Source organism: Equus asinus, chromosome 20 (genome assembly GCF_041296235.1).
Source record: "Equus asinus isolate D_3611 breed Donkey chromosome 20, EquAss-T2T_v2, whole genome shotgun sequence".
Classification (NCBI taxonomy): Eukaryota; Metazoa; Chordata; class Mammalia; order Perissodactyla; family Equidae; genus Equus; species Equus asinus.
In genome coordinates, this window is record NC_091809.1 from 41,664,422 (window position 1) to 41,690,445 (window position 26,024).

At 50.5% G+C, this 26,024-nt stretch overlaps 1 protein-coding gene across 23 annotated transcripts in view; it reads right to left on the reverse strand.

The window, feature by feature from the left end:
- Positions 1-26,024, reverse strand: part of GRAMD1B (GRAM domain containing 1B) — a 228,332-nt gene that overhangs the window by 17,666 nt on the left and 184,642 nt on the right. For 22 of the 23 annotated variants that reach the window (XM_070490038.1, XM_070490045.1, XM_070490046.1 and 19 more), the window contains 9 exons: positions 21,918-21,938; positions 11,025-11,109; positions 10,298-10,401; positions 9,439-9,534; positions 8,018-8,098; positions 5,172-5,287; positions 3,156-3,312; positions 1,852-2,041; positions 204-347 (listed from right to left, as the gene is read on the reverse strand). In XM_070490038.1, coding sequence (XP_070346139.1) covers positions 204-347; positions 1,852-2,041; positions 3,156-3,312; positions 5,172-5,287; positions 8,018-8,098; positions 9,439-9,534; positions 10,298-10,401; positions 11,025-11,109; positions 21,918-21,938 — 994 coding nt within the window. Of the gene's footprint in view, positions 1-203; positions 348-1,851; positions 2,042-3,155; positions 3,313-5,171; positions 5,288-8,017; positions 8,099-9,438; positions 9,535-10,297; positions 10,402-11,024; positions 11,110-14,623; positions 14,918-21,917; positions 21,939-26,024 lie in introns of those variants that run through there. The other variant, XR_011495642.1, reaches the window with a different exon arrangement.

A 26,024-nucleotide genomic window follows, 5' to 3' on the forward strand; every position in this document is an offset into this window, starting at 1 on the left:
CACAGTGTGTGAGCATAAAGCTGCAGCATTCGGGGAAGGAGCAGCACACAGGGCCATGTGGGCGCTCTGGCACTGAGTAAGCCCAGAAAAAGGATGCCCCAGGCTATCAGGTGGCCTGGAAAACAGGGGCGTTTGGGAAGAGAGGGAAGAAGGGTGGACAGAGAGGGAAGGGATGGGAGGTGTCAGACCCAGGAAGAACGGACCAGAGAAGCGTCGCTGCTCCATGAAGTCCCGCTGGAAGGGCGAGTCAGTGAACAGGAGGTCGTAGAGCTTGTCCACGCTGAAGTTGAAGACTTCGTTCACATACTGCCGGCCACTCAGGTCCTCATAGAAGGCCTGGACCTCCCCTGCACAGAAGACAATGAGGAAGTAGACAGGGAAGGCAAGAGGCAGGTGACCCCAGGACTTAACGTTTCTGTGGGAATGGCCACCAAGGGTCAAGGGAAGCCATGGAGTGGGGCAGCTGGGCCCCTCGCCTCCACAGTTTATGACTTTGCATCAGTCTCGTTCCCTCACTGGCATGCACACTCTTTACCCCCAGTTACTCCATTCGTCCAACCTTCACAAGAGTTTGGGAATGTACTATTTACTTTTACACTTTCACGCCTTCCTAATCAAGGTGATCTTAGACTAAAATTTAAATAAACGACTACTTCCTGAGCTTGCCTGAACCCAAAGGACCAGTTATCAAGAGTCTGTAAGTTAACCACAACTGACAACAATATCAGTGTAACCCATGACATAGGTCTGCTCGAGAGACACTAATTAATCTGGAACGATCTGTTTACATAAAAACTGCTAAGGCCTGGATCGTCTGTAGGGCCGTGATCTGTAACTACACAAGGTCTGCTCTCCTTCCGCAGGGCAGCCTAGTACCCGCCTTTAATTTTCTGAATTTTAGATCTCCCCCAGGGGATGTCTCGCAGGGCACAGGTGAGTGGAGCCCATGCGCTCCTCTCAAGCCCTCGGCCCCACAGCCCAACTGCTGCACCTGCAGGGGCTGGTATCTGATCTCAAGCAGGAGGCTGGCATTCCTGGAACCTCCTGTGACCCTGAGAAGGCCAGGGAGGAACTCAGGAGCATCCTAGATGGGAGGGGGGAACCAACCAACAGTGAGAAAACCACTACAGGTGACCCATGGAAGAGACTGTCCAGAGATGGATGAGTGAGCACTCTCTGCATAAACTCACTGGTCATGACCTACCACCAATTTAATGGAGGTAAACCAACAACCAGTTTCATGAATACTGAGATTTTAGCTTCTCACCCTGGAATGCAAGAAGCAGCACATTCCCGAGTAAGGTCCTAGAAGCTAACTCTATACAGGAGAGAAGGGAGAAGCTTTCTACTTAGAAATGTTACAGAGAAGGACAGTCTCGAAAGTCTGTTTGCCCCAGCAACACCTTTCCTTCTAGCCTGGTCTAACATCCCACACTGGAGTCACTAAAGCAAGTTTCTATTAAAATCTAATTATATCCAGGGAACAGCTGACTGGCACTTTCCTGGTGGCATATAAACATTGCCCTGCCTTGCACTCTGGGAGGGACGGAGCTACAAGGTAAGCTAGTGTCAACAGGGGTGCATTTAGTGACAAGACTGGATGGCAGGAGAGAGCATTATTTGTTAAGGAAAGAAATGCAAATATGGAATGATGAGAATAGTGCAGCGAGTACCAGAAAAAAGAGATTTATGTTAATAAAAAACGCACCTTTTTTTAAAAACAGCTCTGTTACCCAGCCACCCTTCCACCAGGAACCCAGAGACTGACTCCAGTCTCCATATAGGGACATCCTTTTACCCTTCAAGATGGAGAGAGGAAAGGCCGCTCTGCACCGATTTTCAAATGCTCACCTTCATCGTGGGTGTCGGAAGAGTCACTGAGCTCAGTGGGGATGTCCTCATTGTCATTGAAGTCCAGTGAAGGGGAGTTCACAGGCGCGATGATCTCGATTTTCTCCCCGATGATGCTGTCGATGGCGAGCTCCTTCTCCAGGGACCCGTCGCCCTCCAGCACCTCCTCTTCCAGGGGCAGGCCATCAAACTGGGGTGGAGACAGGGCAGTCACCCAAGAGGGGCAAACTGCTCTGGATCTACTCTCCAAAGGGAAGTTGGGGACCTGGCCTTGGGAGCCCTCACATTCGCAACAAGAGCTGGGCTGGAGTCACGCTCTGGGGGTTCTCCCCAGCTCTGCCGTGGAAGACATGGTTCTGCCCTTCTCTTGCTCACCATTAAACAGCACACCAGGCCCCACAAGTCAGCAGCGTTAGCACCTTCAGTCAGCTTTCCCAGAGCCACACCTCCACCACGCTCTAACAGTGTGGGCCTGCCTCTCACTAGTACCTTGTTCTCTAAGAAGCTCAAAAGCATTTTTTGATTCATTCTCCCATTAGCCCTGTAAGGGAATAGATAGAATTCTTTATATTTTAAAGATAACCTCAGAGACAGAAAACGGAGACAAGGCATCAAATGAATGATGTTTTCATTTTAAGGCCAGGTGGTCTGACCCCTAAGCCACTGGAATATCCAACAAGGCTCCTTTTTCTGGGAATCCTTCCTGACAAACTCCACCCATTCTTCTACCTGCCAGCTCACACCAGAACAGTCTCCTTCATCAAGCTTCTATCCCCTCTGTAACCAGTCCCAGAGGACAGAGGTCTTTCTTACACATTTTTATCTCTTTGACAAAGTCTAGCAGAGTAGGAATATAAACCAGAGTATATACTAGGAACTCAATAACTATTATTGAATGAATGAATAAACAGATAACAGTTCTATAGTCCTATATTCATGTGTGACTTTGACTTTACATCAGGCAGTGAAAAAAAGATCTGGATAGTTCTCCACCAGCGGGGCTGATATGGAGCAGCCCATCAAGAGAAAAGCTCTCACGATGAATTTGGAGTGGTTTTTATCTACTCAGAAGCCAAACACAATCTTGTACCCAAAGCACTGAGAACCCAGCTCTGGACCCTCGGACTACACCATTAGAATGCAGAGAGCCCATCTGCTCCAGGATGCCTCCTTGAATAGACTGACCACAATGCAACCAATCTCCCTTTTACGCGCTCCCCAGACTGGGGTTCCATGGAGTTACGTAAGCTAGGAAACACTGGCCACTGGACTGGGTGTGGAAGCAAAGGGCCTACTGCCCATACCGAGACGGGAGCTTCGCTGCTCCCTGTGGATGTCAGCGTGCTGTTGGTGATGGATTTCTTGGGCAGCTGTGGACTGGCATCTGGCTTGGTCTCTATGCTGCTTTTGGATGAGCTGTCATTCACTTCATTCTCTTCTACAGGGATCTCCTCACAGTAGCTGAAAAAAGACATAAGGTGCTCATGTTAACTTCAGTAGCCAAGATTGCCAACTATTCTAAGAACCTTAGACCTGTCTATCCAGCCAAAATTATGGGCTTTCCTGCTTCTTTGCTTTGTATACGATCTTCCTCTAACCGCCTCCCAGCCCCACACTGCTCTCCTGAAACTGCCTTCCCACCTTACACTCCCCTCCCCCATGTAAAATTTCTGGCTCCAAATTTACCTTTTCAGGTATCCTCCTTAGATTTATCCTTACCTAAATACAACCTTTATCAGTCCTAAACTATGTTTTTTTTCCATTCGCATCCCATCCCCACCCGACGTGATCACTTGAATCAAACATCTGGGCTCCGAGTATACATTTCATTTCCCACACAGTGACTAGGACAGGACTCTGGACACGAGTGTCCTTCGGTGGTACTGCCCAGATTCTGGATCAGAACTAGTGAACAGAAGTGCCATGTACATCTGAGGGGAAACCCTCCTTGAGATAAAGGTGGGTGTCCTTCTAGGGACAACAGAGATGCCACTGTAGCATCTCCCAAGGGAGAAATCATCGTCATCATCAACATCTGACTTATCGTTTACAAACTACCTCATCTGGATGCATAATGACTCTGAGTAAACCATCACATGCATTTTAGAGATAATCAAACAAACATTCACAGAGGTTAAGTGATACCATGATTAAGTGTCAGAAATCGTACCTGAGCCCAGGTGTCTGTACTACACAGTCGATGCCCTTTCCTTGCGTTCTACTCCTCTGTGCCTCCCACACTATCACCAAACCTCCACCTACCTTCCAATCTCAAGAATGCTTGTACCCCTCTGGGGTCCCATCTTTCCTAACCTATCAACAGCATGTGATACAGCACAACTCCCTTCTCCTTAAAATTTCCTTCCTTTAGCTTCTAGGATACAAAACTCTCCTATTGTTGCTTCTGCCTCACTGGATGTTCTTTCATGATTTCTTTTGCTGCTTCTTCCTCTTGTTGAGTGTTCCCAGGCCAGTCCTTGAACTTCTTCTCATGTTCATTCAGTCACTTGGTGGTTTCAGCCAATCTCATGGCTATCCAATAACTCCCAAGTTTATGTCCCTAGGCCCAATTTCCTCAGTGAACTCCATACTCATATACACAAATGCCTATGTGGCATTTCCTCTTGGCTAAAGTCATCTCAAATGCAACTTGCCTAAAACCAAGCCCCTGATCTACCCCTGAAATCTGCTCTGCCTACAGTATTGTCCATCTCGGTTTAGAACAACTCTATGCTCCCAATTGATAAATCCAAGAAAACCTTAAAGCCGCCTTTGGTTCCTTTCCAATCCATCAACAAATCCTTCAAAATGTTTCTGGTTCTACCTCCAGAACATATACAGAAACCATCCACTTATTGCTACTTCTACTGCTACTCTCCCAGTCCAAACCACCATCATCTCATCTAAATGACCTAAATTATTCAACAGCCTCTTAGCCAATTGGCCCTTGTTCCCCTTCAGTCTATTTTCAACCCAGAAGCCAGAGTGATCCTGTTAAAATGTTAAGTCAGATCTTATCAATTATCTACTCAAAGCCTTCCCATGGCTTCTCATCCCACTCTAAGTAAAAGCCAATCATTGCGTTGCCCAAGGCCCTCAGAATCTGGCCCCAGACCTCCCCTCTTCCCAGCGGCCCTTTGTTCATTCCACCCTGCTGTGCCTTGCTGTTCCCTCTGCCCAGGAGGATTTTCCTGCAGGTACCCTCGTGGTTCACTTCCTTCAGGGCCTTACTTAGATGTCATTCCCCAGTGAGGCCTTCACTGCTATTCCAGATCCTCTTGGAAAGGCTCCCTGGGAAGCTTGCCCTCTGCCTTGCTCACCCCATTGTGTTGAAGTCGTCATCAGGGGGTACGTAGTCCTCATCGTCACTGGTCAGCCCCAACTCGTTCCCGTAGCACTGGTGAACGAAGTGCCAGAGCTCCTTGGGACACAGGGGCTGCAGGGGACAACAGAGAAACTCTGACTCTTCCTTCCTCAGGACACCACTTTACACAGAGGCACTGAGTTGAACTGGACTCCCTCCAGGGTAGGAAAAGCCAAACTCCACTTTCCCTAGCTGAATTAAGAGGAGAGCAACGCCTCCAAGACAACCTCATCTACTTTCCCTTTCCTCCTCTCAGGATCTCAGCAAGACACCAATCTTCTGCCTAAGAATATGGCTTTTAGCAAAGCCTGGAACGTGGCCTGTTCCCTCAACTTGGGTTTGTATAATGGGATCAACTGGCCCCTTGAGAAATGTAACTGTCTACCTTTTGCTCCTATGGATGAAGTCCAGCATTAAGTGGCATAAACCGACATTACTCTGGGGACAAAGTGATGACAGAGCTTCTGATTTGGACTCAGACTGAGCAGCAGAGGTCCTGTGAGCCAGTCTCCTTCATACTACAGAAATCTCTTTATACTATGAGCGGCTGCACAGGCTCTGGCGGATCACATCTAAGAAGAGGTGCGACCTGGAAGGTGGCTGGTTCCACAGTTGGACAGTTCCTAGGTTAGAAAGAAGCCAACTCTCACATTTTAAGAGAGCTCAAAGGTCCTTGTATCCAACCTTCTCTTGACTACCTGAATACTTCCTTCTTTATTCTTAAGTAGCATCAATTTGCCTACAGTTTTATGCGTTAGTTCTAGTTTGTCTTATTTCGTTAGGTGTCTACATGTCCTCCTCAAAAGCACTGTCCTAAGAAAAGTTAGCTCTCGTGAGGTTCATAGTTTCAGGAAAGAGGCCACAGAATGCCGAAAGCTACAACTGGAGGTGGAGTCCAGGATGAGTCTCGAGTTGGGAGGAGGGGGAGAAGGCGGTAGGAATAAGTACGTGAAAAAGGGCGAGAGCATTAGGAAAAACAGAAGCACTCAATATCTTAAAAAAGAAAAAACTTCCAACTTAAAGAATGTTTCCCACCAATAAATCTGATAAAGAATCTGATAATTCTCTGAGCCCATCCTTTCAAGGTCTGGTGTAAGAAGCAGACAGCTGGCAGGATGCCATGAGCCAGGGGTCCAGATTTCCAGTTAAGGAGAATTGCCCAGAACGGTGTAGTCAGGGCTCTCTCTGAGCCAGCAGGGTTTGGGGGTGGCAGCTCTCTGCGCTGGCCCTCACGGTGCCCTCTCCTTTATCTGGGCCTCCTCCCTCCCACATATACCATTCACCCTGTCTGGGACATGTCTGCCTCTGCCAAACCACGTCCCCCTCTTCTTCACAATCCACCTTCTCCATGCAGCCTTCCCCGATCCATTCCACTTGGCTCAGCCTGTTGTCTGACCACAGCCTGGACAAGCACAATTAGAGACGCTATTCATCAGGCAGAACTCTTAACAGTTACTTTGTGAAAGCTTTTGTGAACCATATAGATGACCCTCTATCTTATTTGGAAATGACAGTACTTGTGAACTGAAAACTCAAACCTGTCAGTGGAGAGTCAAACATGTTAACATTTTACCATTATCAATCGTTAAAGCCAGAAGATCTCAGCTCAAATAATTGGATTAAGTTCAAATTACTAGGATTTACACCAGGGCTATAGACTTTCAGGTTAGAAGAAACTCTAAATAATAAATCTACTCAATTTTCTTTAGATAGTAATACGTTTGGGCTAGAGTAATGTTGATATACACACATATTTAAATACACATCACATATATAATGTAATTATATTATATAATTATATAATTTTTTTTCTTATGTCCTTTCTCTGGCGTGGAGGCTATTTCTCAACACCCCATGGCATCTCTGTGGGAGTTCTCTAAGGGCTGTAACCACAGTATCTCCTTCATCTGCATGTTCTCACAGTGTCCTTCAAACACTCGAGTAGTCAGTTGGTGGCTGTATTAACTCTATTTTCCTGTTTTCTGTATTTTTGATGCTCTGGCATCTGAGGCCTTGCTGACTGTGGAGGGACTGCCCCTCCCAGCGTTAGCTAATTCCTAGAAATAGAAAACAACTCGTTGGGGTGGAGAGTGGGGGTGTGCCTTTCACATGTAACCAGCCAATCCAAAGCCCAGAACCCCAAACAGCTTCTTTATCTATTTCTTACACTCTGAGCCAATATTCCTCTGCCCTAACTATCCCAGGGACAGGTACCAGGCAACTAGAGACAGTCTCTATACCCTGAAGCCTGATGAAACTATTCAAACCAGCCAATCCTACACCTGCTCAGCCTGCTTACCCTGCCTCGCCCATTCCTTCCAGTGAAAACCACAATGAAGATTCTTGCCCGTACTTTCCCCGCCTCTTGACAGACCCTGGGGCTTCCCAGCGTGGCCCTGCATGGCATGACATGCCTTTGCTTTTGGGATCTATAAGTATAAAAACTTCTTCCTCTACAATAGTCATTCCACATCTTTGTGTCTCACCTAATTAACACAAATCCTGGTACATTTTAAAACAGTGTTACTGAAGCATCTGAAGTCAATGAGGGCTGTGCTCCAGGCAGCAATGAGGCTGCTCACATAAGAGGATATGGTACGTTCAGGACTCAGGTCAACACCACCAGTGGGAGAATACATTACTCACCACAAGTCTGGGGACTTCCAGAACCATGAGGAAACACTGGAGCTGGCCAACGCCACAGTAAAAGCAATCTCTCCATGGGACCCACATCCAAAGAGAAAGAACATTCTAGGTGGATGTGCATCCTGAGGCTGTTGGAAGTAGCTGGGCAGTACTCACTTTTTCAAGGAGAGCATTCTGCCAGAGCCGGAACATCATCATGTATGTCCTATCCCGGGCTCCAAATGAAGTGAAAAAGTGCTGAAGTGGAAGAGAAAATGGCAACAAATGCCTGTTAGGACTTAAGATACAATGAATGGAGACATGAGCTCCTTCCTTTAAAAAAGGCTACTGACTTCATCCTTAAATAACATCCTGACTCTCGGTTACCCGCGATTGCAGTGCAGGTACCGCAGTGATGGCCAAGGAACCTGGGACCTCTAAGTCCCCACTGAAACCACGTCCTTCATTTACCAACACTTTCCTCGGTGCTTCTCTGTCTGGTTTGAAGTTTCCATCTTCACAAAAAACTTCCCTCAGCTGCCTACTGGAACTGGGTAAGGGGTGAGCTGTGAACTAGCCCAAAGGGAAGGAGAAGACAAAACCATCAGCCCGCTCACCCTTTCATTCATTAATTCAACAAATATCTGAATATTATTAGTATGTGCTAGGCACTTTCTACATGTTTGGGGTACAACAGCAAAGAAAATAGAAAGAGACTCCTGCTCTTACAGAGCTTACGCATTAGTGGGGACTCTTTATAATACATGGGAAGAAAGCGATGAAAAACTAGACTTTACTGAACACATTGTAGGTGCTTCACAAATGCTGCTCATTGAAACCACAGAGAAGCCTTGGAAAAATAAACATAACTGCTAAGACCTAATCAACAGAAGCTGGTGAGCTTAGGCGACTTCTATAATCACAAACCTGATTTGTGCCAGGAACAGAATTCAAACCAAAGACTACCTCACTGTAAAGTCTCCTGGGTCTTGCCACTGAACGGCCCGAGTCCAAGGGCACGGTGGCCCTTGTGTTCAGCAGAAACCTAGTCCACCCCCAGCCCTGAAGCTATCAGTCTTCAGGCTCTGGTTAAAGGTCAAAGATCACAGTGTTTTCTCTGCCCCAAATTGTACGGATCACATTTTCCCCCATACCAATAGAGACAACTCATTTCCTATCAGACTCCTTATTCCTCTTGATGAGCTAAGCTGATACATAATAACAACTTTTATACTTGTGTAGGTCTTTACAATTTAGTGTTTTCAGAGTCTTAAAATGACTCTGTTAAATAGGTACTGCTGGCTTCATTTTACATGAGAAAGTTAAGGCTCAGAGATGTTACGTAACAGGCCAATCATGGTGGGACTCAAATTCAGGTGTTCTGGCTCCAAGTCCCATGTTCTGCCACTCCACCCTCACCTCTACTCAGACTCCAAACAACCTGCTCACCATGGAGGTGGTTCCCACCATCTCATCGCCTCTCACCCTAATCCTACTGGCCTTCATACTGACACAACTGAGGAGCAGAAATACAGGGGTAGGGGGACTGGGATTTGAGGGAGGAAGGAGTAGAAAATCCAAGATTAGACTCCACTTACCTTTTCCGAGTCAGTGCAAACTTGGATGGCATTGGGAATGAGGCGAGCTGTTTTTTCTTTAGTCATGGAGCAGATGTCTTTCAAACGAACGGTCAGCTGGCATGGCCACAAGGACAGAGAACGGACAACGATCAAGAAGAGGAATTAACCAGAGTCAGGCAAAGAGTGTTCACACGGCACCAGCGCAGACAGAGGAAACTAGATCACAGTCTACAAATTTCCAAACCCGGCAGGGACCTCCTTAGAGATCGTCTGGTTTCCCCCCTATTTCACAGAGGCCTCATGGTCAGGTGGTGACAGCCACGCCTAGAGCCCAGGGGTGTCTTGATTCTTGGTCCAGGGAGCATTCTTCCTCATTTCTACACAGTCTGATAAATGTGCAGAGGTTCCATCACTATTTGCCACTTACAGAAACACAGAACACTGGCACTGGATGGGACCACAAGGCTCATCTAGTTTATCTTTTCCACTTTATTTTGTAAGATGAGAAAACAGAGGCAAAGAAAGAATAAAGGACTAGCCTAATTAGTTGCAGAACCCAGAAAGTACACAAACCAGTTCTGAGTCCCAAGGCCAATGCCCTTTTTACTCTACTATTATGCCTTCTGCAGTGACTTCCGCCAAACATTTACCTGCATTTGCCAAGAGGAAATGCTCTCAACACTCTCTCACACACCTAAGGGGAAGGGAGGGGAAGACAGGGTGGAGGAGATCTATGCTTCAAGACTCAGGCAAATGCTTTTGTTAATTATGCAAAGGTGTGGATAGAGAAGGAAGTCAATAAAAGGAAGAAAGTGAGGGCAGCTTGCTCAGCCATAGCCAAGGGGACAGCCCAAGGGAGCAAACCCCAGGTCTTTACCAGAGTTTCCCAGCGGAAGATGTTGCTGTAGAAGCAGATCCAATTTTCAGAGAGGTAGAGTCGGCCCTGAAGAAGAATGTCTCTTTGGAGTGCACACGAGTAATCTGTGGTAGGATGGGGGACAGAGGTGCTCAGAGACAGGAAGCATTTTCAGCAAACCACCGCAAATTAGACAGGCCGCCCCTGCCACCAGTGCGGGGGGAGCCCAACTGCCTACCACTGACTAGCTGTGTGAGACACTGGAACTAGTGGCCAAGGGAGTCCTCAGCATCTCATGATCAGGAACATGAAAGATGTGGAATAACTACTGCCGAGAGGCAGAGGGATAGATGAGATGGCAGAGAGGGGCAAGAAAGTTACAGGCGGAAAAGGCCAACAAAATTCAACCAACGCCCCTTCCCCATCCACAGTTACCCCAACCCCTTCACTGCTGGGCCATCTGCAGAGATAAGAGTGGCAGTGACTCATTCCACGTTGGGCCCTCTCTCGAGGCCACCACACACGTGGCACTCAGTCCTGAACCCAGACCACTAGGGTCAGTGCTCTGGACATCCTCTCCTCCTGTTCCCAAGAGACACTCTCACTTGGCTTGGCTCTTAGGTGGGGAACCTCCAGACAGAAGCAGCCTAAGTGCTGTCCCTGGGACTCCCAGACTTCCTCTCTGCCTGCCCCAACCCCTCACCACCCCCCATACCCTCCAACCCCCGGCCCAGGTCACCTAGCTCACCAACAATGAGGCGCTCCGTGTCTGGAAGTTGCTTAAAGAGCTTTCTGAAGTCTTCATTTCTCTGCTTGTAAGTGGGGCTTAAGACCTGCATGACAACGGCCACGGTTAGTGGCATGTTCCCAAGTGCTGTGGGGCTGGGGAGGAAGGTGCAGGTGGAGCACTCGCTTGCTTGTTTAAAAGGCAAAGATGAGGCTCTGTTATCCCATAGACCCCAGGAGGCCAGGTTAGGCAAAGGGGGCCCAGTATAGAAAAACATCATGGAGAGAATTTGCTACTGCAAAAGGCTTTATATACAATGTCCATCAGTGAGAAAACATCAAACATACTAAGCAGGGTCCACATTACATGCCAAGGAGACACTCCAGGGAGCTTCCTGGTAGCCTTCATGTCAGCTATTGCTGTTCTGCCTTCTGCCAACAGGCAGCACCTTGACAGTGAAGCAGGGGCCCAAGGGGGCTCCCCCAGCTCCCCAGCAGGACCTGGACATGATGGTGCCCAGCACACCCCTTAGAAAAAGTTGTTATCACAACTAACACAGAGCACACTGGCTGTGTGCGAAATTCATGATGGAAAAAAAAAATCATAAGACTAGTACAATGTTATACGTCAATTATATCTCAATAAAACTGGGGGAAAATTATACTTTCACAGAGACTGGATTTTAAAAAAATTCATAGAACTAGTACTAGAATAAGCCCACAAGTAGAGAATTTAAAACTTTCTTTACAGGATTATCTAATCCAACCCTTCATGACTGATGAGGAAGATAAGGCCAGAGAGCAGTCCTCTCGAGCCCGGGTCCTGTGCTCATCTCCCACTACCACCTGTGCCGCCAGATGCCGCTGCGCCCACCCAGCCTTTTGGGAGCCTCAGTGCAGACTCATGCCCATAAACTGCCTTAGCAAACCCTCCTTGGAAATTCCATGAGCCAGCAGAATAGACAGGAACCCTGCTCCTTCTGAGCTTACAATCTTAAAAAAAAAAAAAAAAGAAAAAGTGTGTCCTATAGAAAAAAGGCACCCAAGGATGATACATGAAGACAAGTGCACAGCTCGGCAAGAGCCGTCCACCACGACAGAGAGACATCTGCCCTCCACCCAGTGATTCGTTGACCTACTTATGCCAGGAGTGCACGCATACAGACAGGCTGTCCTGGTGATGGTGACAGATGGGTCTGGGTCATTTATACTTTCCCACCCACTTCCCTGGGAATGTACTGGCATACAGCTGTGGTGACGATGGAATGAATAAGCTTTGGACTGTTCATTTTTTGGCTTTCTGCAAAGCTAAATGGCCCACAGGAGGCTGAGTCTGTGGCCTGACCACATTCATAGCACACATTGACTACCTGAGCTAAGAGGCCCCATGGCTTTTGTGCTAGAGGGAACAGGAGTATTTCAGGAAGTCGTGGGGAGAGTAAATGGCATGTTTTAGTCTAGGGAGGTTTTCCAGAAGAGAGAGAGAAGAAAGCGCTTTTAACTACATTGTCTATAGTTCATCTGAATTTTTTTTTTTTAAGGAAGATTAGCCCTGAGCTAACATCTGCTGCCAATCCTCCTCTTTTTGCTGAGGAAGACTGGCCCTGAGCTAACACCCGTGCCCACCTTCCTCTACTTTATATGTGGGACGCCTACTACAGCATGGCTTGCCAAGCAGTGCCATGTCCGCACCTGGGATCCAAACCGGCAAACCCTGGACTGCCGAAGTGGAACATGCACACTTAACTGCTGCGCCACCAGGCCAGCCTCAGTTCATTTGACTTTTAAACTTTGGTTTTGGCTTATTCATAAAACGAGTTGTACTTGTAACAGGCCCTACTACCCTCCCCAAAGAAATCGTTATAGAATCCCAAACTTTAAGAATCACCTGCCATACATCTGAACCAAGTATCAGGACCACTGGGAGCAAACATCTGGAAGCCAGCCCATCCTGTGACTTCTATGGTTAAAAAAGCCCTCAGAATACAACATTCCTCTGGCCCATATGTTAGTTTCAAACTGATACTGAGATATCCAATCTAAACAGAGCCCTGGCCTTGCAGAACTGAGTCTGCACACTGAAAATTCTCGCTTAGCCACCTGATAGTAAGTTCCTAATTATGTCTAACTGACCTTCTAGAGCTACAATGAAGCTCCTGTGGAATGAGTGAACATCACGTACCAAGCACTGTCATAGCCCTTCACATACATCATTTCATTTGACCACAGGGTTGTTTTCATTATCTCATCTTCCACACGAGGAAGCTAAGGCACAGAGAGGTTCAGCAGCTTGCCTAAGGTACATGGTTACCAAGTGGGAGTGTGGACTGTGAACCCAGGCAGTCTGCCCCAGAGCTCGGTCTGAGCCATTCAGTCTATGTTGCCTCGGGGTCCTTGCCCCGGCAGAGCGCATGCTCTTGGGAAGAAGATATTCACCTGCTTTGGGCCCCCCACTAGCATTCCATGCCCACAAATGGATCCTTTTGGGGGGGATGGTAATTAAGTTTGAGTTTTGAAGATGAAAAAGTTCTAGAAATTGGTTGCACAACAATGTGAATGAACTCAACACTACTGAACCGTATACTCAGAAATACTTAAGACGGTAAATTGTATGCTACGTGTATTTTACCATAATTAAATTTTTTTAAAAACTGTTTCAGTCAAGAGGGTCTTTATACCTACAAAGTTCCAATATCAGCCTGAAGACCAGACTACTAGGTAGCCCCAAAGCCCCTTCCGATGAAACTGGACATCAAGCATCCAATTACCTGACGCCTGCAAGTCCTACAATTTCTAATATTCTTTCTCTATCGCTCCCTCCCCTTGCTTCCCTCATATCCAGTGGGAACTCAGAGATCTACAGAGGTGGAGGTGCAGGGAGTCTGGCCATAATCTCCAAACTAGAGGCAAATGGAGGGAGCCGCTCCTCTGCTTTCCTTAGAACAAAGCTGTAGCTGTGGAGAGAGGGAGGGCAAATCCAGCCCTGACCTCTGAAGTCAGCTAGTTCTACAACGACTGGCTTGGGTGTAGGGACGCCTTAACCCAGGCTTGCAAATAAATGTCCTGATTCTACCAGGCTGCCACTGTGGATGGCAGGCCAGCCTTTGCCTCCTAGAGTCTAAAATACAAAGATACACTAGATGGACCTGTCACCACATATCCTCTTGACACCAGAGACCATGACCCTCTCTTCCACTCCCATGCCCTTAAAACAATCTCCTTCAAAGGTGAGGCATGGCTCACCTATCTCAATTTTAAATGGCCAAAGAATTTTGGTTCAAGGATTGTCAAATCTGGGGTCCTTAGGAAGCAGGGCCAAGTGGGGGATGACAACGGTGCAGCAGAACTGTGACACAGGCACAGAGAAATTAGGTTGCACACTCACGGCTGGGATTTCCTCAGATCCATGCCAGCAACAGAGTTCCTCACTAGCAGGTACATCCGTCAGCTTCTTCAGGAACCACTGCAAAGGCTGGCTGTCCTGCTCCAGCAGGAGGCTCCAGAGGACCCCAGATTCTGTCAAAGATTCCATTGCTCCCACAGCTCCACCTCCCAAAGGAGCCCAGCTCCTTGAGCTTTGACTCCCTACTGTCACCACAGGATGAAAACAGTCAGTCTCACCAGGGCTGAACACAGATGGGCAACCTCTGGCTTCTTGGCACAGGGTCTACGTGACCCTGATTGGCTTCCTTGTCTCTCCTAGAACTCTGTTGCCAGAGTGAAACTTCACAAGTGGGAGGACGTGGTCAGTGTGGTTCTCAGGACAGGCTGGTCAGCGAGTCTCCCATGGCCAGGTTCTGCTTTGTCTCACTCAGCTCCCACAGTGCGGCCAGTCTTCAGGCTGAGGGTGATCCGGAGGGGACGTGATGAAGCCCCTCCTCCTGGTCAGTGTGGACCGCCACTCCAAGAGGCTACCTGAGACCAGAGGACACAGCCGACACAACAGGTGCACAGGGCCAGCTGAGGGCTCTGAATGGCAGGCCCCTGGAGGACAGGTAGACTGTGCAGGAAGAGGATGACCCCACAGCCAGGTCCAGAGGTCCACCCCACCAGTTACTCACACACAGCAGAGTGGCTCATAGTTGGTCTGAAAGTCCAGGGAGAGAACAAATGCCCAGCTCCCCAGCTCTATCTGGCCTGTCCCATAAGGCAGCCCGTTCAATGTACAATCTCTACTCTGGGCGGGCGCTGGCTGCTATGACTCATGGCCCTCACCCAGGCAGAGCAGCCACCACTGGCTGAGGCAACGGGACCTGCTCTCACCCCCACCCCTACACACACCCCTTTCCTCCCAGACCGTGTTCCTCTTGGCTGACCAGCAAACAACTTCTTTGTTAGATTCGTCTGTGGCAGGAGGAAAGGGGGTGGGGAGGGAGGGAGGGAGGGCGGGTGGGTGGACAGGGCCGAAGCCCTACACATGCCTCAAGTTACAGGATCCGGGTGATGGTGCTGGCCAACGTCCTCCAGTAACCCCCAGCCTAGCCTGGCCTCCCCAGCAGATGTTTCCTGCAGTGGCAAGTAGCTGGCCAGGGCTCCAAGGCGGGGTGGGGGAGGAGGTGGTGCCAGAGGAATGGCTGTTACAACGAAATCTGAAATTTAACTCAAACAGCCAGAGCCTTCTTGGAGACACACTCTCCTGTCACTGACCCATCCGTCCACCGATCTCCCAACAGCAGCAGCATCAGGAAACTGCAAGTTTAATGCATCTCATTTCAGACATGCTGCTGGGGAGAAGTTGGGCAGATCGCCTGGAGAAGCTGAGGCATCTCCTTCCTTTGCAGGGACCCTGCCCTGCCTCTAGCACTAGCAGGAGAGGACTCAAAGCCAAGAGGACTCCCAGGCAGCTCCTCAGACCTTGAGGGCCAGGGAATTTGGCCTCAGGTCAAAAGGGGACAACCAAATGCAGGGAAGCAGGACCTCCAGGAGAGGAATGGGAGCCAGGCCAACGGGGGCAAGAAGGCTCTGGATAGAGACGCGGCGGGCAGGGGTTAGACAGCACTGGGGCTGGGAAGACTTGGACTCTCAGGAAAGGGACACCTTTGAAACAAACGGGGCACTTCCCTCACCCTCTTGCCAGGAGGGTCTCAAGCCTGCACATGATGATAAATGGTGCCTTTGTCCTAGGCGTCTCAGCAATTGGATGCAGTAGCACTCAGACTTTAGCATACTTAAAAACGACCTAATGAATGCATTAAAAATGTAGATTCTTGACTCCCAAACCCAAAGATTTTGATTCAGAGGAACCTGGGACCTCCTGGTTAAGCAGTGTTGGAGAAAGTAGAGGAGAGTCTGAATCTTTCCACAAACTCCTGTGCCCCTCTCTCAGTGTACACACCCTGGACACAGCCACCACCTCCATCCATATCATGCAGGGTAATTAATCCCTCAGACCACCATCTTCTCCAGGAAGAATCTGGGCCCCAAATAGCTTTATATCTTCTATAGCACTGGGCATGATGTGTTTCAAACGTCAGCTGTTCAAAAACTACCAAACGAATGCATTCCTTATACACCTCTAAAACTGTTCCTATTTACATAGCGTATTATGTGCACACACCCACACAGATCCTCAGTCCTATGTGCTTGGTTTTTTGGTGCCCAGTCCCTGCCAACACTTTCCCCACCACACACGTGAGCTTCTCTCTGCCCCATGTGTGCCAGCCCTATCCTAGAGGTGGTAGGAACACTCAGCAATTCCATTTTCCAGGGTGACCAGAATGCCTCTCTCCTGGGCCACACCAGACCCCAAGATCTAGGTGGTACATAGGCCCATGAGGGCTGAATCCTTAGCGTAATTCCCAGAAAACATCTGAATATTTCTGCAGGTCAAATGAGGGGATGACTGTTCGGGCTGCACTGGGGTGAGGCAGGGGCTGATACATCCAGAGAGATAACCCCTGCAGATGAGTCTCGGTGTGCCCAGCCTTTATCTCCTACGCCCCCTCACAAGGGCTGGGCAGAGCAGGGCAGCAGGTAGCGTCCAGCCTGAGGAGAGGGAACTGGCCTTGGGCTAAACATTAACTCTATGACAAACAACAGGAGCTGGGACCAAGTGGTACCCTTTCCCTGGGCACGGCAGGGGGGCAGAGGGGGTAGAGAAGCCCTGCAGAAAAGCAGGTGGATTTTGGTGGAGTGTTGGCCTCACCTAGGAAGAAATCAATTAAGACCCTCAAGGAAAACCCTGGCCCTCCAACCAAATCCGAGAGGAGCCAGATGTGGGATAAGGGGACAGTGGAGATGGAGGAGGTGACTGAGCACAGGAAGAGGAGAGCAGGGGTGGGCTTGGGTGTAACACAGAAAGGTGGAGAGAGGAGTAGGACCGGGAGTGGGTTTCACCTGGAGAGGAGACCACTCTGGAGAAAGTTAGGATGGCTGTCAGGGGAGCAGAGGTCAGGAGGACTTTGAGATAATGGGTAAATAACAGAGGGGAGATGGCCAGAGGTAGAGAAAGCAGAGTCAGTCCCTGGGGAAAAAAAATGCCAAGCTACAGAGAGTGTCACTGGCAGTTCCCCTTTTGGCACTCCCACTTCCTTCACTGCCCCCCTGACATCTGAGCTTCATTGTACAAAGCTTTATTCTCTTGCTCTCAGTCCTATGCCTGCCAGACCTCACTGGTCATTGCACAGGGTCGGCACCATCCCTTCCTCCCCACCAAAAAGCCAGCATCCCTAACCAGGGGCGTTCAGGCAACCTGGGCGCTAAGTATTGGGTAGCTGCCAGGGTGCGGGCTCCCCTCCTCTGATCTCAGAAATGCTCCTTCCCTGGGTTGCCCTGGAGATGACTGACCCCAGGAAAGAGAGGTGAGGCGGATGAGGACAGTACCCTGCCCACCTGAGGCATCATGGCAGAGACTTCTGCAACCGTTTGCTCCATCCGAGACGCAAGCCCCCTACACATCGCAGGGGCCATCTTCAGGGGGCAGATTCTACCCTTCCCCCCAACTCTGCCCTTGGTTCCCTGCTGAAGCCAAAGCCCTTTTTCTGCTTATCCCTCCATCTCACATCTATTGGGGCTGCACCTCCCAAGCTGGAAGCCTTGATGAGTAAAATTGGGACGGTCAAGTCAGAGGGTTAAGGGTGAGATCAGGCCTGGAAGGGACGCAGAGCAGCTGTAGATGGCACAGCCTGCAAACCCCACTCGACCTGAATGTCCCTGGGGTTCAGCCACTTCCCTCCATGGTACCCACTCTTTAGGCCCAGGTGCCTTGTCACCATGGTGACAGCTCCTCCCTGGCTAAAGAGGTAAAAGCACAATGCAGAAGAGGCAGGTGAGGTAGAAGGCTGGTGGGCAGGGAGGTGCTGGGTGGGCTACCAGACCCAGACTACTCCAACAGCCCTGAGATGTTCTCACAAGGGTCAGCAACTCTGCGCTGACCCTCAGTGTCCTGAATCTGGCCAGGGCGTTTCTAACTGTCCCTAGAGCTGGAGATTACAAAGCCTTTCCCTATCTGAAAAACTTGAAGTGCAAGGATGGAGCCTCAGGCAGCAGAACAGCTGGAGAGCCATCACCAGCATCAGGAGAGAGACTACAAAGAGGGCTGCCAGCAGAGCTGAGACGGGGAGACAGGGTGTCGAGTCCAACCAACTCAGGGCAACACTGAGGTATGGGAGGAAGACAGAGCAAACTAAGGGAGAACAGCAAACCAGATAAAAGCAAAAGGGCAGGGCAAAGGCCTCCTGAAAACATATCAGTGGACTATTGGAGGCAGTGTTGGGGAGGCAGGCAATGGAACTGAAATTTCCTGATGGGGCCTCTGCACATGAGCACAGATACACACATGGTGCAGAAGGAGGGTGTCCAGCCAGCCGAGGGCACAGGCACAGGAAGCATGGGGCACTCCACACCTGTACGTATTGATTCAGGTGGCTCTGGCGAAACACTCAGATCATAGTGTCCTGACTGACCCAGGGCAGTCATGCCCAGGAGAAAGCCACACTCAGGTCTCTGTCCACAGATGCCCACACTGGTACCACCAGAGTGCACAGACGTGGGGGTGACACTTGCTGTATGCAACAGGCAGCATCTTGCTTCCTCCACAGACACCCAGAAGTGGACAAGCCCAGAGCCAGGGCATTGGTCTCAGGAAGAGAGCATGATTTTAATTGGAGGACGGGGTCCCAGTGTTACTTGAAGCCAGCACCTCTAGGGTTGCACCTACTGTGGTGGCTGCTCATTATCCTCTGAATGTGAAAACACATGAAGAAAAAATGGAAAGATAAACTAGACACAGCTCCTGACATCCATAGGTCTGGCCAGCTGGACATCTGTTGTCACCTCTCAGCTCTCCACCATTTGCTCAGTTTCTGCCTCTTCCTCCCAACGTCCACCTGCCATGTCTATCTCCCTCCTCCACACTGTTCCATTCTGGTTCCTGTCCCAACCCCCAGTCAGGACGTTCATGATGGAGATTCAGCAGGACCAGGAAGAGGGAGCACCCAGGCTGTGGAGCCAGACACAGGAACTGAGTCTGCATGGGGAGCCTGAATCGGGGAGCAGAGGTGGCAGGAGCAGCAGGAAGACACTGTGGACGGGTCCCATGATGTCTGGTGCTGCAGAGTTTCTGGGAGAACCCCCAGTGTGAGAGCACGAGTCCAGGAGAGGGGAGATCAGGCAGGAATCACTGAATGCTGCCCAGCAGAGTCCCCTGTGCCCTTGGTCTCTGCGAGTCACTGATCTGTCCTGGGTGGAATCAATAATGTTTCTGTAATTCAATAGGGGTGGGAGGAGGGTGAAAAGAGATAACCTAGGATTAATTGAGGTTGAGGCAGGAAAGGTCTGGGAAACGAGTGCATTCTGGAGGACGATTTTACACAGAGATTTGCAGTCAATAAGGGCCGACCGCTCCCCATTGTCTCCAGCTGCAAGTGGACTCAGTCCTTCAGGAAGCAGGTCTCCGGACATGCCCTGATCCTCCGCTGTCTCTCACTTATCTGTCATCAGAACCCCTGATTTATGGGCCCCCAGAGGGCAGCTGGCCCTTCCAGCCAAGAGGCAGCATGCAATTCTAGCCGGTCACTCTGCTGAGAGCTCAGAAGCCAGTTCTTACATGTGGTGCTGAGAGAGAAGAAACTAGAGGTGAAAGGATGGGAGAAAGACTGGAGAAGAGAGAAAGTAAACCCTGCTAGAATTAGAGAGAAAGAGAAAGCCAACCAGGAGATGGAAGTCAGAGAAAGGAGAGGCAAAGCAGAGGTGGGGAAGAGAAAAAAGGGAAAGTCAGGGAGAAAAGGGTAGGGAAGTGCTCAAAGCAAGACAAGATGGAACAGAAAGAGCAAAGGAGAGAGAGAAACAGATGAGATAGCGAGTGAAGGTGGAGACTAGCAGCAAGGATGAGGACTTTTTCTGTCCACATCCGGAGGTTTCAGTTGTCTCACAGGTCTGAGGCCACGGGTCTCCTGTTGTCCTCTGGGGACACTAGTTTTGCAACACTGCTTAGAAGGGTGGAAGGTTTCATTACGCAAGGATGTGGGGTCCCCACACAGCTCCCGGGAAAGCACTCCCTACCCCTCCACCTCTGCTCCCATACACAAGAAGCTTCTCTTTCCTCCAGGATGTGAGCCCCAAGCAGCACGGGGAGGGAGGCTATGAGGCCAGCTGAAGATCACGGTGGGTTCAAGGGGGAGAGCTGGCAGTGAAGGGCTGGAGTCTGGCTTCTCCCCTGCGCAGGCCACCTCGGCCCTCAACTGCCCTCCCATCAGCACAGCCCACTATCTTCAGCCTTTTTTGTGGTGGGGCTAAGGCAGGCCGATCAATCAATCCTCAAGCTGTCTAGTGACAGGCAGGCCCACTGAGCAGCAGGAGGATGGAAGCCACAGGTCTAACTGACATGTGCTTGATTTGGGTGAATCGCTGAGCGGTATGAGAAAACACCTGCCCAGACACATACACAAGTGATTCTGACCCAAGTCCCTACTAAACCAAAGCCTTGCCCCTACCCCCACCAACCCTCCCCTTCCCCAGAGTGTCCTCAACTTCTGTCATTCACAGCCACCTTCCCCCACACCTTCTCCGTGCCCATGTAGCCTGCTGAGGTAGAGCCTGGTGTTAGCGGAGGGGGAAAGATGGCCTCCATGTGATCAATCAGTCAAGTGTGGGGAACGCAGACTCAGAGTTGGAAAGATGATGACCTGAGGCCAGGCTATGACTGCAAACCGCCAGTCCCTCCACTAAGCAGTCCCAGAGGGCAGAGCACAACGGGGCAGGGGCCAGCTGAGAAACTTCAGCCAGCCGCTCTTCAGGGGAAAAGTTCAAAATCCTGTGGCCCAGTCTATGTGACCAAGGGGATGTGGCCTCTGCAGGGACTATTTACTACACAATATGTGTCCTGGGTAGGAACCACCCTCTGGAGACCCCAGACTACACCTTCACCAGACCCAGAGCCATGGATGTCTTCTAGAAGAAGCATGCCCTTGGGGCCACTGAGGTATGCCTTGGGGCAGAAGTCAAATTCCATTACATGGGACAGCCTCTCTACTAAGGGGGAAAGTTGTCTGGCTCCACTTCCCCCAAAATGTTTTGGTTAAGGGAAGGAAACTTTGGCTCTAAGTTCAGGCCCCGAGGCCGTCCCAGTCCCAGAATCTGTCTGGCCTGGGGATGCCTCCCTGGCTGGTGTCCTCCATGAGGGCTGGAGCAGCGTTGTCCAGGAGCCTAGAGGAGGATAAGGCAGGCCATCCCTCCCTGGTCTCCCTGAATCAAATCGTGCCTCAGCAGCAGTCCCGTCCTGCTACAAAAGATAACCACTGTATCTGGTTTTTGAGGGAGGAAGCTGGTCAGGGGAAGAGCCCACCTTTCTAGGCCTCAATGTGCTCAAGCCCACGAGGCAGCCAAACTACCCTGCACACCTCTCGGTTCCCCTGACCACTGCATCCCCCCACCCACTTTACAGGTACCCAACAAGAAGAGAAACAGGGATACTTACATTATACCAACTCTGGCTTTTCTGAAAGGACAAAATAAAAGAGAAGGTAAAATTAGTCAGGGAAGAGATGGTGGGAATGGCCAGGGTATTCCTGGCTCCAGAGGGAAGGTTACACAGACAGCAGGGGGCGGGCAGGGAGGAGGAATCCAAATGCAGCAGAATGCTTCCCATGTTGCTGCTCGGGAGGGGTCCTCCTTTCTCAAGACAGCTCCGGAAAGGAGGCCCTGGGAGCAGTCCATGCTGGAAGCCCCACCGCAGCTGGGGTGGCAGGCAGCGGCAGCCCCAGCTAGAGCTCAGCTGGAAGGGAGTCGGAGCCCCATCACAAGCTTCTTCTGATGGGGTAAAGGATGCACGGCAGACATCCAAGACCCAGTCCCCAGATGGGCCCTGACCAGAAGCAAAGTACAGACGGAGGCCAACCCAGCCTTCTGCCCCAAGTCAGCCCTCTGGAGAAGGCAGGAGGGGACTCTTTGGTACATGGGAAGAAAAAGGACTGCCTAGAAACTTCCTCCAACTGTGTTCCCCACGAGCAGATGAGTAAATGCCTCCTTCTGAGCAAAAGCTGGCTGATCACCTAAGCCATGATGGCAGGGGAGTGGTGGGGGTTCTACCCTGGGAGGGAGTTTGAAGCATGTACTTGCTAATGGTCCTTCTCAACTTCGTGGTGCCATAATTTAATACCAACAAAACCAGACTCTGCTCCAGCTCCAGAATTCAGGTGCTCTCCATTCCCAGCCCTGAGCAAAGGTTACTCATCTTCAAGGTAACTGAAAGTTTTTTAGGGGAAAAAGGGGGGATGGCTAAGATTGTGCCTTGTCTATCTCTGATCTCTATGGCCAGTAGTCCTTTCTACACATCCCACGTGGAAGACAGACAGATAGAAAGGCAGATAGGAATAGATATACAGACACACACGTACACAGACATGCACACACCTGCCTAGGCTCCATCCCTTGAGGTGCTGATCCAATAGGCTTAGATTGGGGCTGGGGTATTTTCAGTTTTAAAAAGCTTGCCAAGGGTGTAACTTGGGAGAAGAATCACCGGGTAGAGGGACCCTTTGCCTGCAGGTCAACATCTTAACTATATGCAGAGGTGTGCATCCTGGGCACAATTAGCAACCTTTATCCCCTCCACATGGACCTAAGGGGCCCCGGATCATCGGGGAAGGAGAGGGCAGCCACCGTCTCAGGATGTCTGCTGTGCAGGTGTCTGGCGGGGTGGAGGGGGGCTGAGTACGTCTGCAGTGACAAAAGCATGATCATGTGATGACCCCTCGCCAGCTCTCCCATTCCACCAGAAGAACTCTATAGAGATCCTCAAACCACACTCTGAAGGCGAAGCGTGCCAGCAGCAGGGGAAGCACAGGGTGTGCTGCCTCTGAGTGGTTGTGTTTCACCTCACACCCAATCTCACCGGCCAGAATACGGCCAGAGTCTCAATCCTCCTCTGCAAGATGCTCTCCATGGCATTTCCCAACAAAGGCTGTCATGGTGGCCCATCTGGAAGTCACAGGCTCCCACCAGAGCCTCATCTTCTCCTTCAAGCCAGAAGTCTTAGCAGCTAAAGGGGCCGAATTCAAATATTCAAAAGTAACAGCTTCATCATTGATAGAGCTATTGCCACACAGGAATCCTGGACCTGGAGCTGATAACTAGCCTCAAAGCATTTCAGCTAAGGCTACCCACATCTGGATGAGAGCAGATGGCGCAAGGAGGCTGCATCTGACTTTATCTGCACCTTTGAGACGTCTTGATTCCTGGGTCCTGACCCTGAGATCACAGGGCATGAGGCTGCACAGATACTCATTACAACACCTTTCCCACTGGTGGAAAGGCACCCTGTGGGAGCCGCCATCATCTCATCACACCAAAGCCAGGTCATCAGACGTCAGCTTCACAGCTGAGAAAACTCTCCAGCACCCACTCCCTAGCTCCTCACCCCACTGTCCTGGCCTTCCTGTAAGACCCTAGGAGGAAAGGCGGCAACAGCAACGTGGGCCGGGTGGGAGGACCCACAATCCTTCATGACTTCTCCTGCACAGTACTCTCCCTCCTGCCTCAGGTAAACAGCAGAAGTAGATTTTCTCTTTTCACGTACTGCCACATGGATGATAGGCCCTTCTGAATCTGTTTGGAACAAAGAGCTTCAGAGTGACAAAGAGCCTCAACCAGGAAACCCGTGTCCTGTCTCTAACTAGCTGTGTGGTACCTTTGTGTGTAATACTTGCTCTTTTGTCAAGGCGGGTAAGAATACGTGCTCTCAAGTCCTGAAAAGAAAGTGAAATAACCATCCAGAGCAATGACTTTGTCTTGTCCCTCAGGAGGAGACCTCACCTGTAACCAGCCATTTCAGGGCAGCTTCTTGTCTGTCACCACTGAGGGTGGCACTGGGAAAAATGGGCCCCACTCCTCCAGCCAAATCCATAGTAACTGCTGAGGACACCCACTGTGGGGAGAGTCCCTGAACCTGGACCAGCCTTTCAGAGGCAAATTTGATGCTCGTGGCCCTGCTCTCCCAGGACCTAGTCCTGAAGGGGCTGCCTGCCCTCAGGGTTCACTGAAATGCCCCTCTCGTGCAGAGAGGGATAGAGGCATGGAAAGAACAGAACTAAGGTGGGAGGGGATGGCTATTCTGGCAGGTTATCAATGGATTTGGTAATGAGGGAGGAGGGGCTCAGGAGAAGTACCCACAGACAAAGCTGTGGAGGTCAGGACACTGAGGGAGATGTTTCCAGTGCCTCCTGGAAGAGGTCTGAAGAGAAGAGCCTGCAGGATTGCAAGGCCACTGGAAACAGACCCAAGTCCCTCAAACATCTCCCCAGTGCACAGCCTCGGGGAATCTGGAAGATGGAAGGTAGGGGGCAGAGGAGGGGATGAGAGCAGCTCTATGTTTAGCAGGAACTAGGGGGAAAAAAACAACTTCTTACTTTGATCAGGTGAAGTCTGTCATACTGGGAAGAAAAACCACAAAAATTAGCATTGAAAAACAGGGAAAAAGTCAAAGGGGAAAAGGCGTGACAGAACCACAGAGACGGGGTGACTGCGCACACCCAGCATAGGAGGCACGATGCAGGGCCAAGCTCAGGACTTGCCCGGCTATTGGGCACCGCCCTACAGCGCGTCCCAGTTCAGGGGCTGGTGGGAGCAGGAAACGGCCCCTGGCTCCCTCTGGTGGCCATAAGCCATCACTACAGGGTGGCAGCAGGGTGGTGGCATCCTCTCAAGGGGTCCTGGGAAGTGGAAATGAGCCTTGATGTCTTCAGTCCACAGCTCTGGGAGGGCTGCACTGAGCAAGGGTCAGCTTCAGCAGGACAGTGACAGATTCACAGGACAGGGAGCTTACTCATAACCTAGTCCAACCCCTACATAATAACACATGAGAAAAAGGAGGCCCAGAGCGGGGAAGACAGACAATGTGCGTGAGGCCTGGCTCCAAGGAGGAGTGAAAGCACTCTCCAGCTTGCCTGTAAAGTATATGAGGTCACCTGGCCTGGTGGCCTGGCTGTGACAATAGCTCTGGCTACCAGATCCCTCGCCACAGATACATTTGGTCAACCTGAGACAATTTTCCACCGGGGGAGGAGAGCACATCCTCCTCTCTTCACCTCAGCCCTGAAGCTTCCCTCACTCTCTGGTGCACGCCCTGACCTGTGTGGAACCTAATTCCTACAGTGGCTCTCATATTTTCTTTCTGAAGTCCATGTGTCCTGCACACGCATGTCCCAGATGGACCATGGCAGCTACTGCTTCCACCTGGGGTGGTAGGGTGCCCCTCCCCCGTGAGTCAGTCCTATTTTAACTGCCTTAGAGGACGGTAGCGCTGGTGGCGGTGGTCATGGCTGGTGAGAGAACAGGGTGGGGAGGCGGCTATCCAAAGCCGGGCAACTGAGACCACGTGTGCTGGAGACAGGCACTGCCTCACCCAAGCTCTTCAAAGCGAAAGAAAACCTAGACTCCTTCCATCGCCTTCCTCTCTGGCTCCTTAAGGGAGGAGGCCAAGATGAACTCAATTCATGTCCAGCTCTTAGGCCCTTCATAATGCCTCATGTTTGCCTCTCCAAAATCCAGAGTTCCTGCCTGGTTCCGTGCTCCTGCCCCCTGAAAC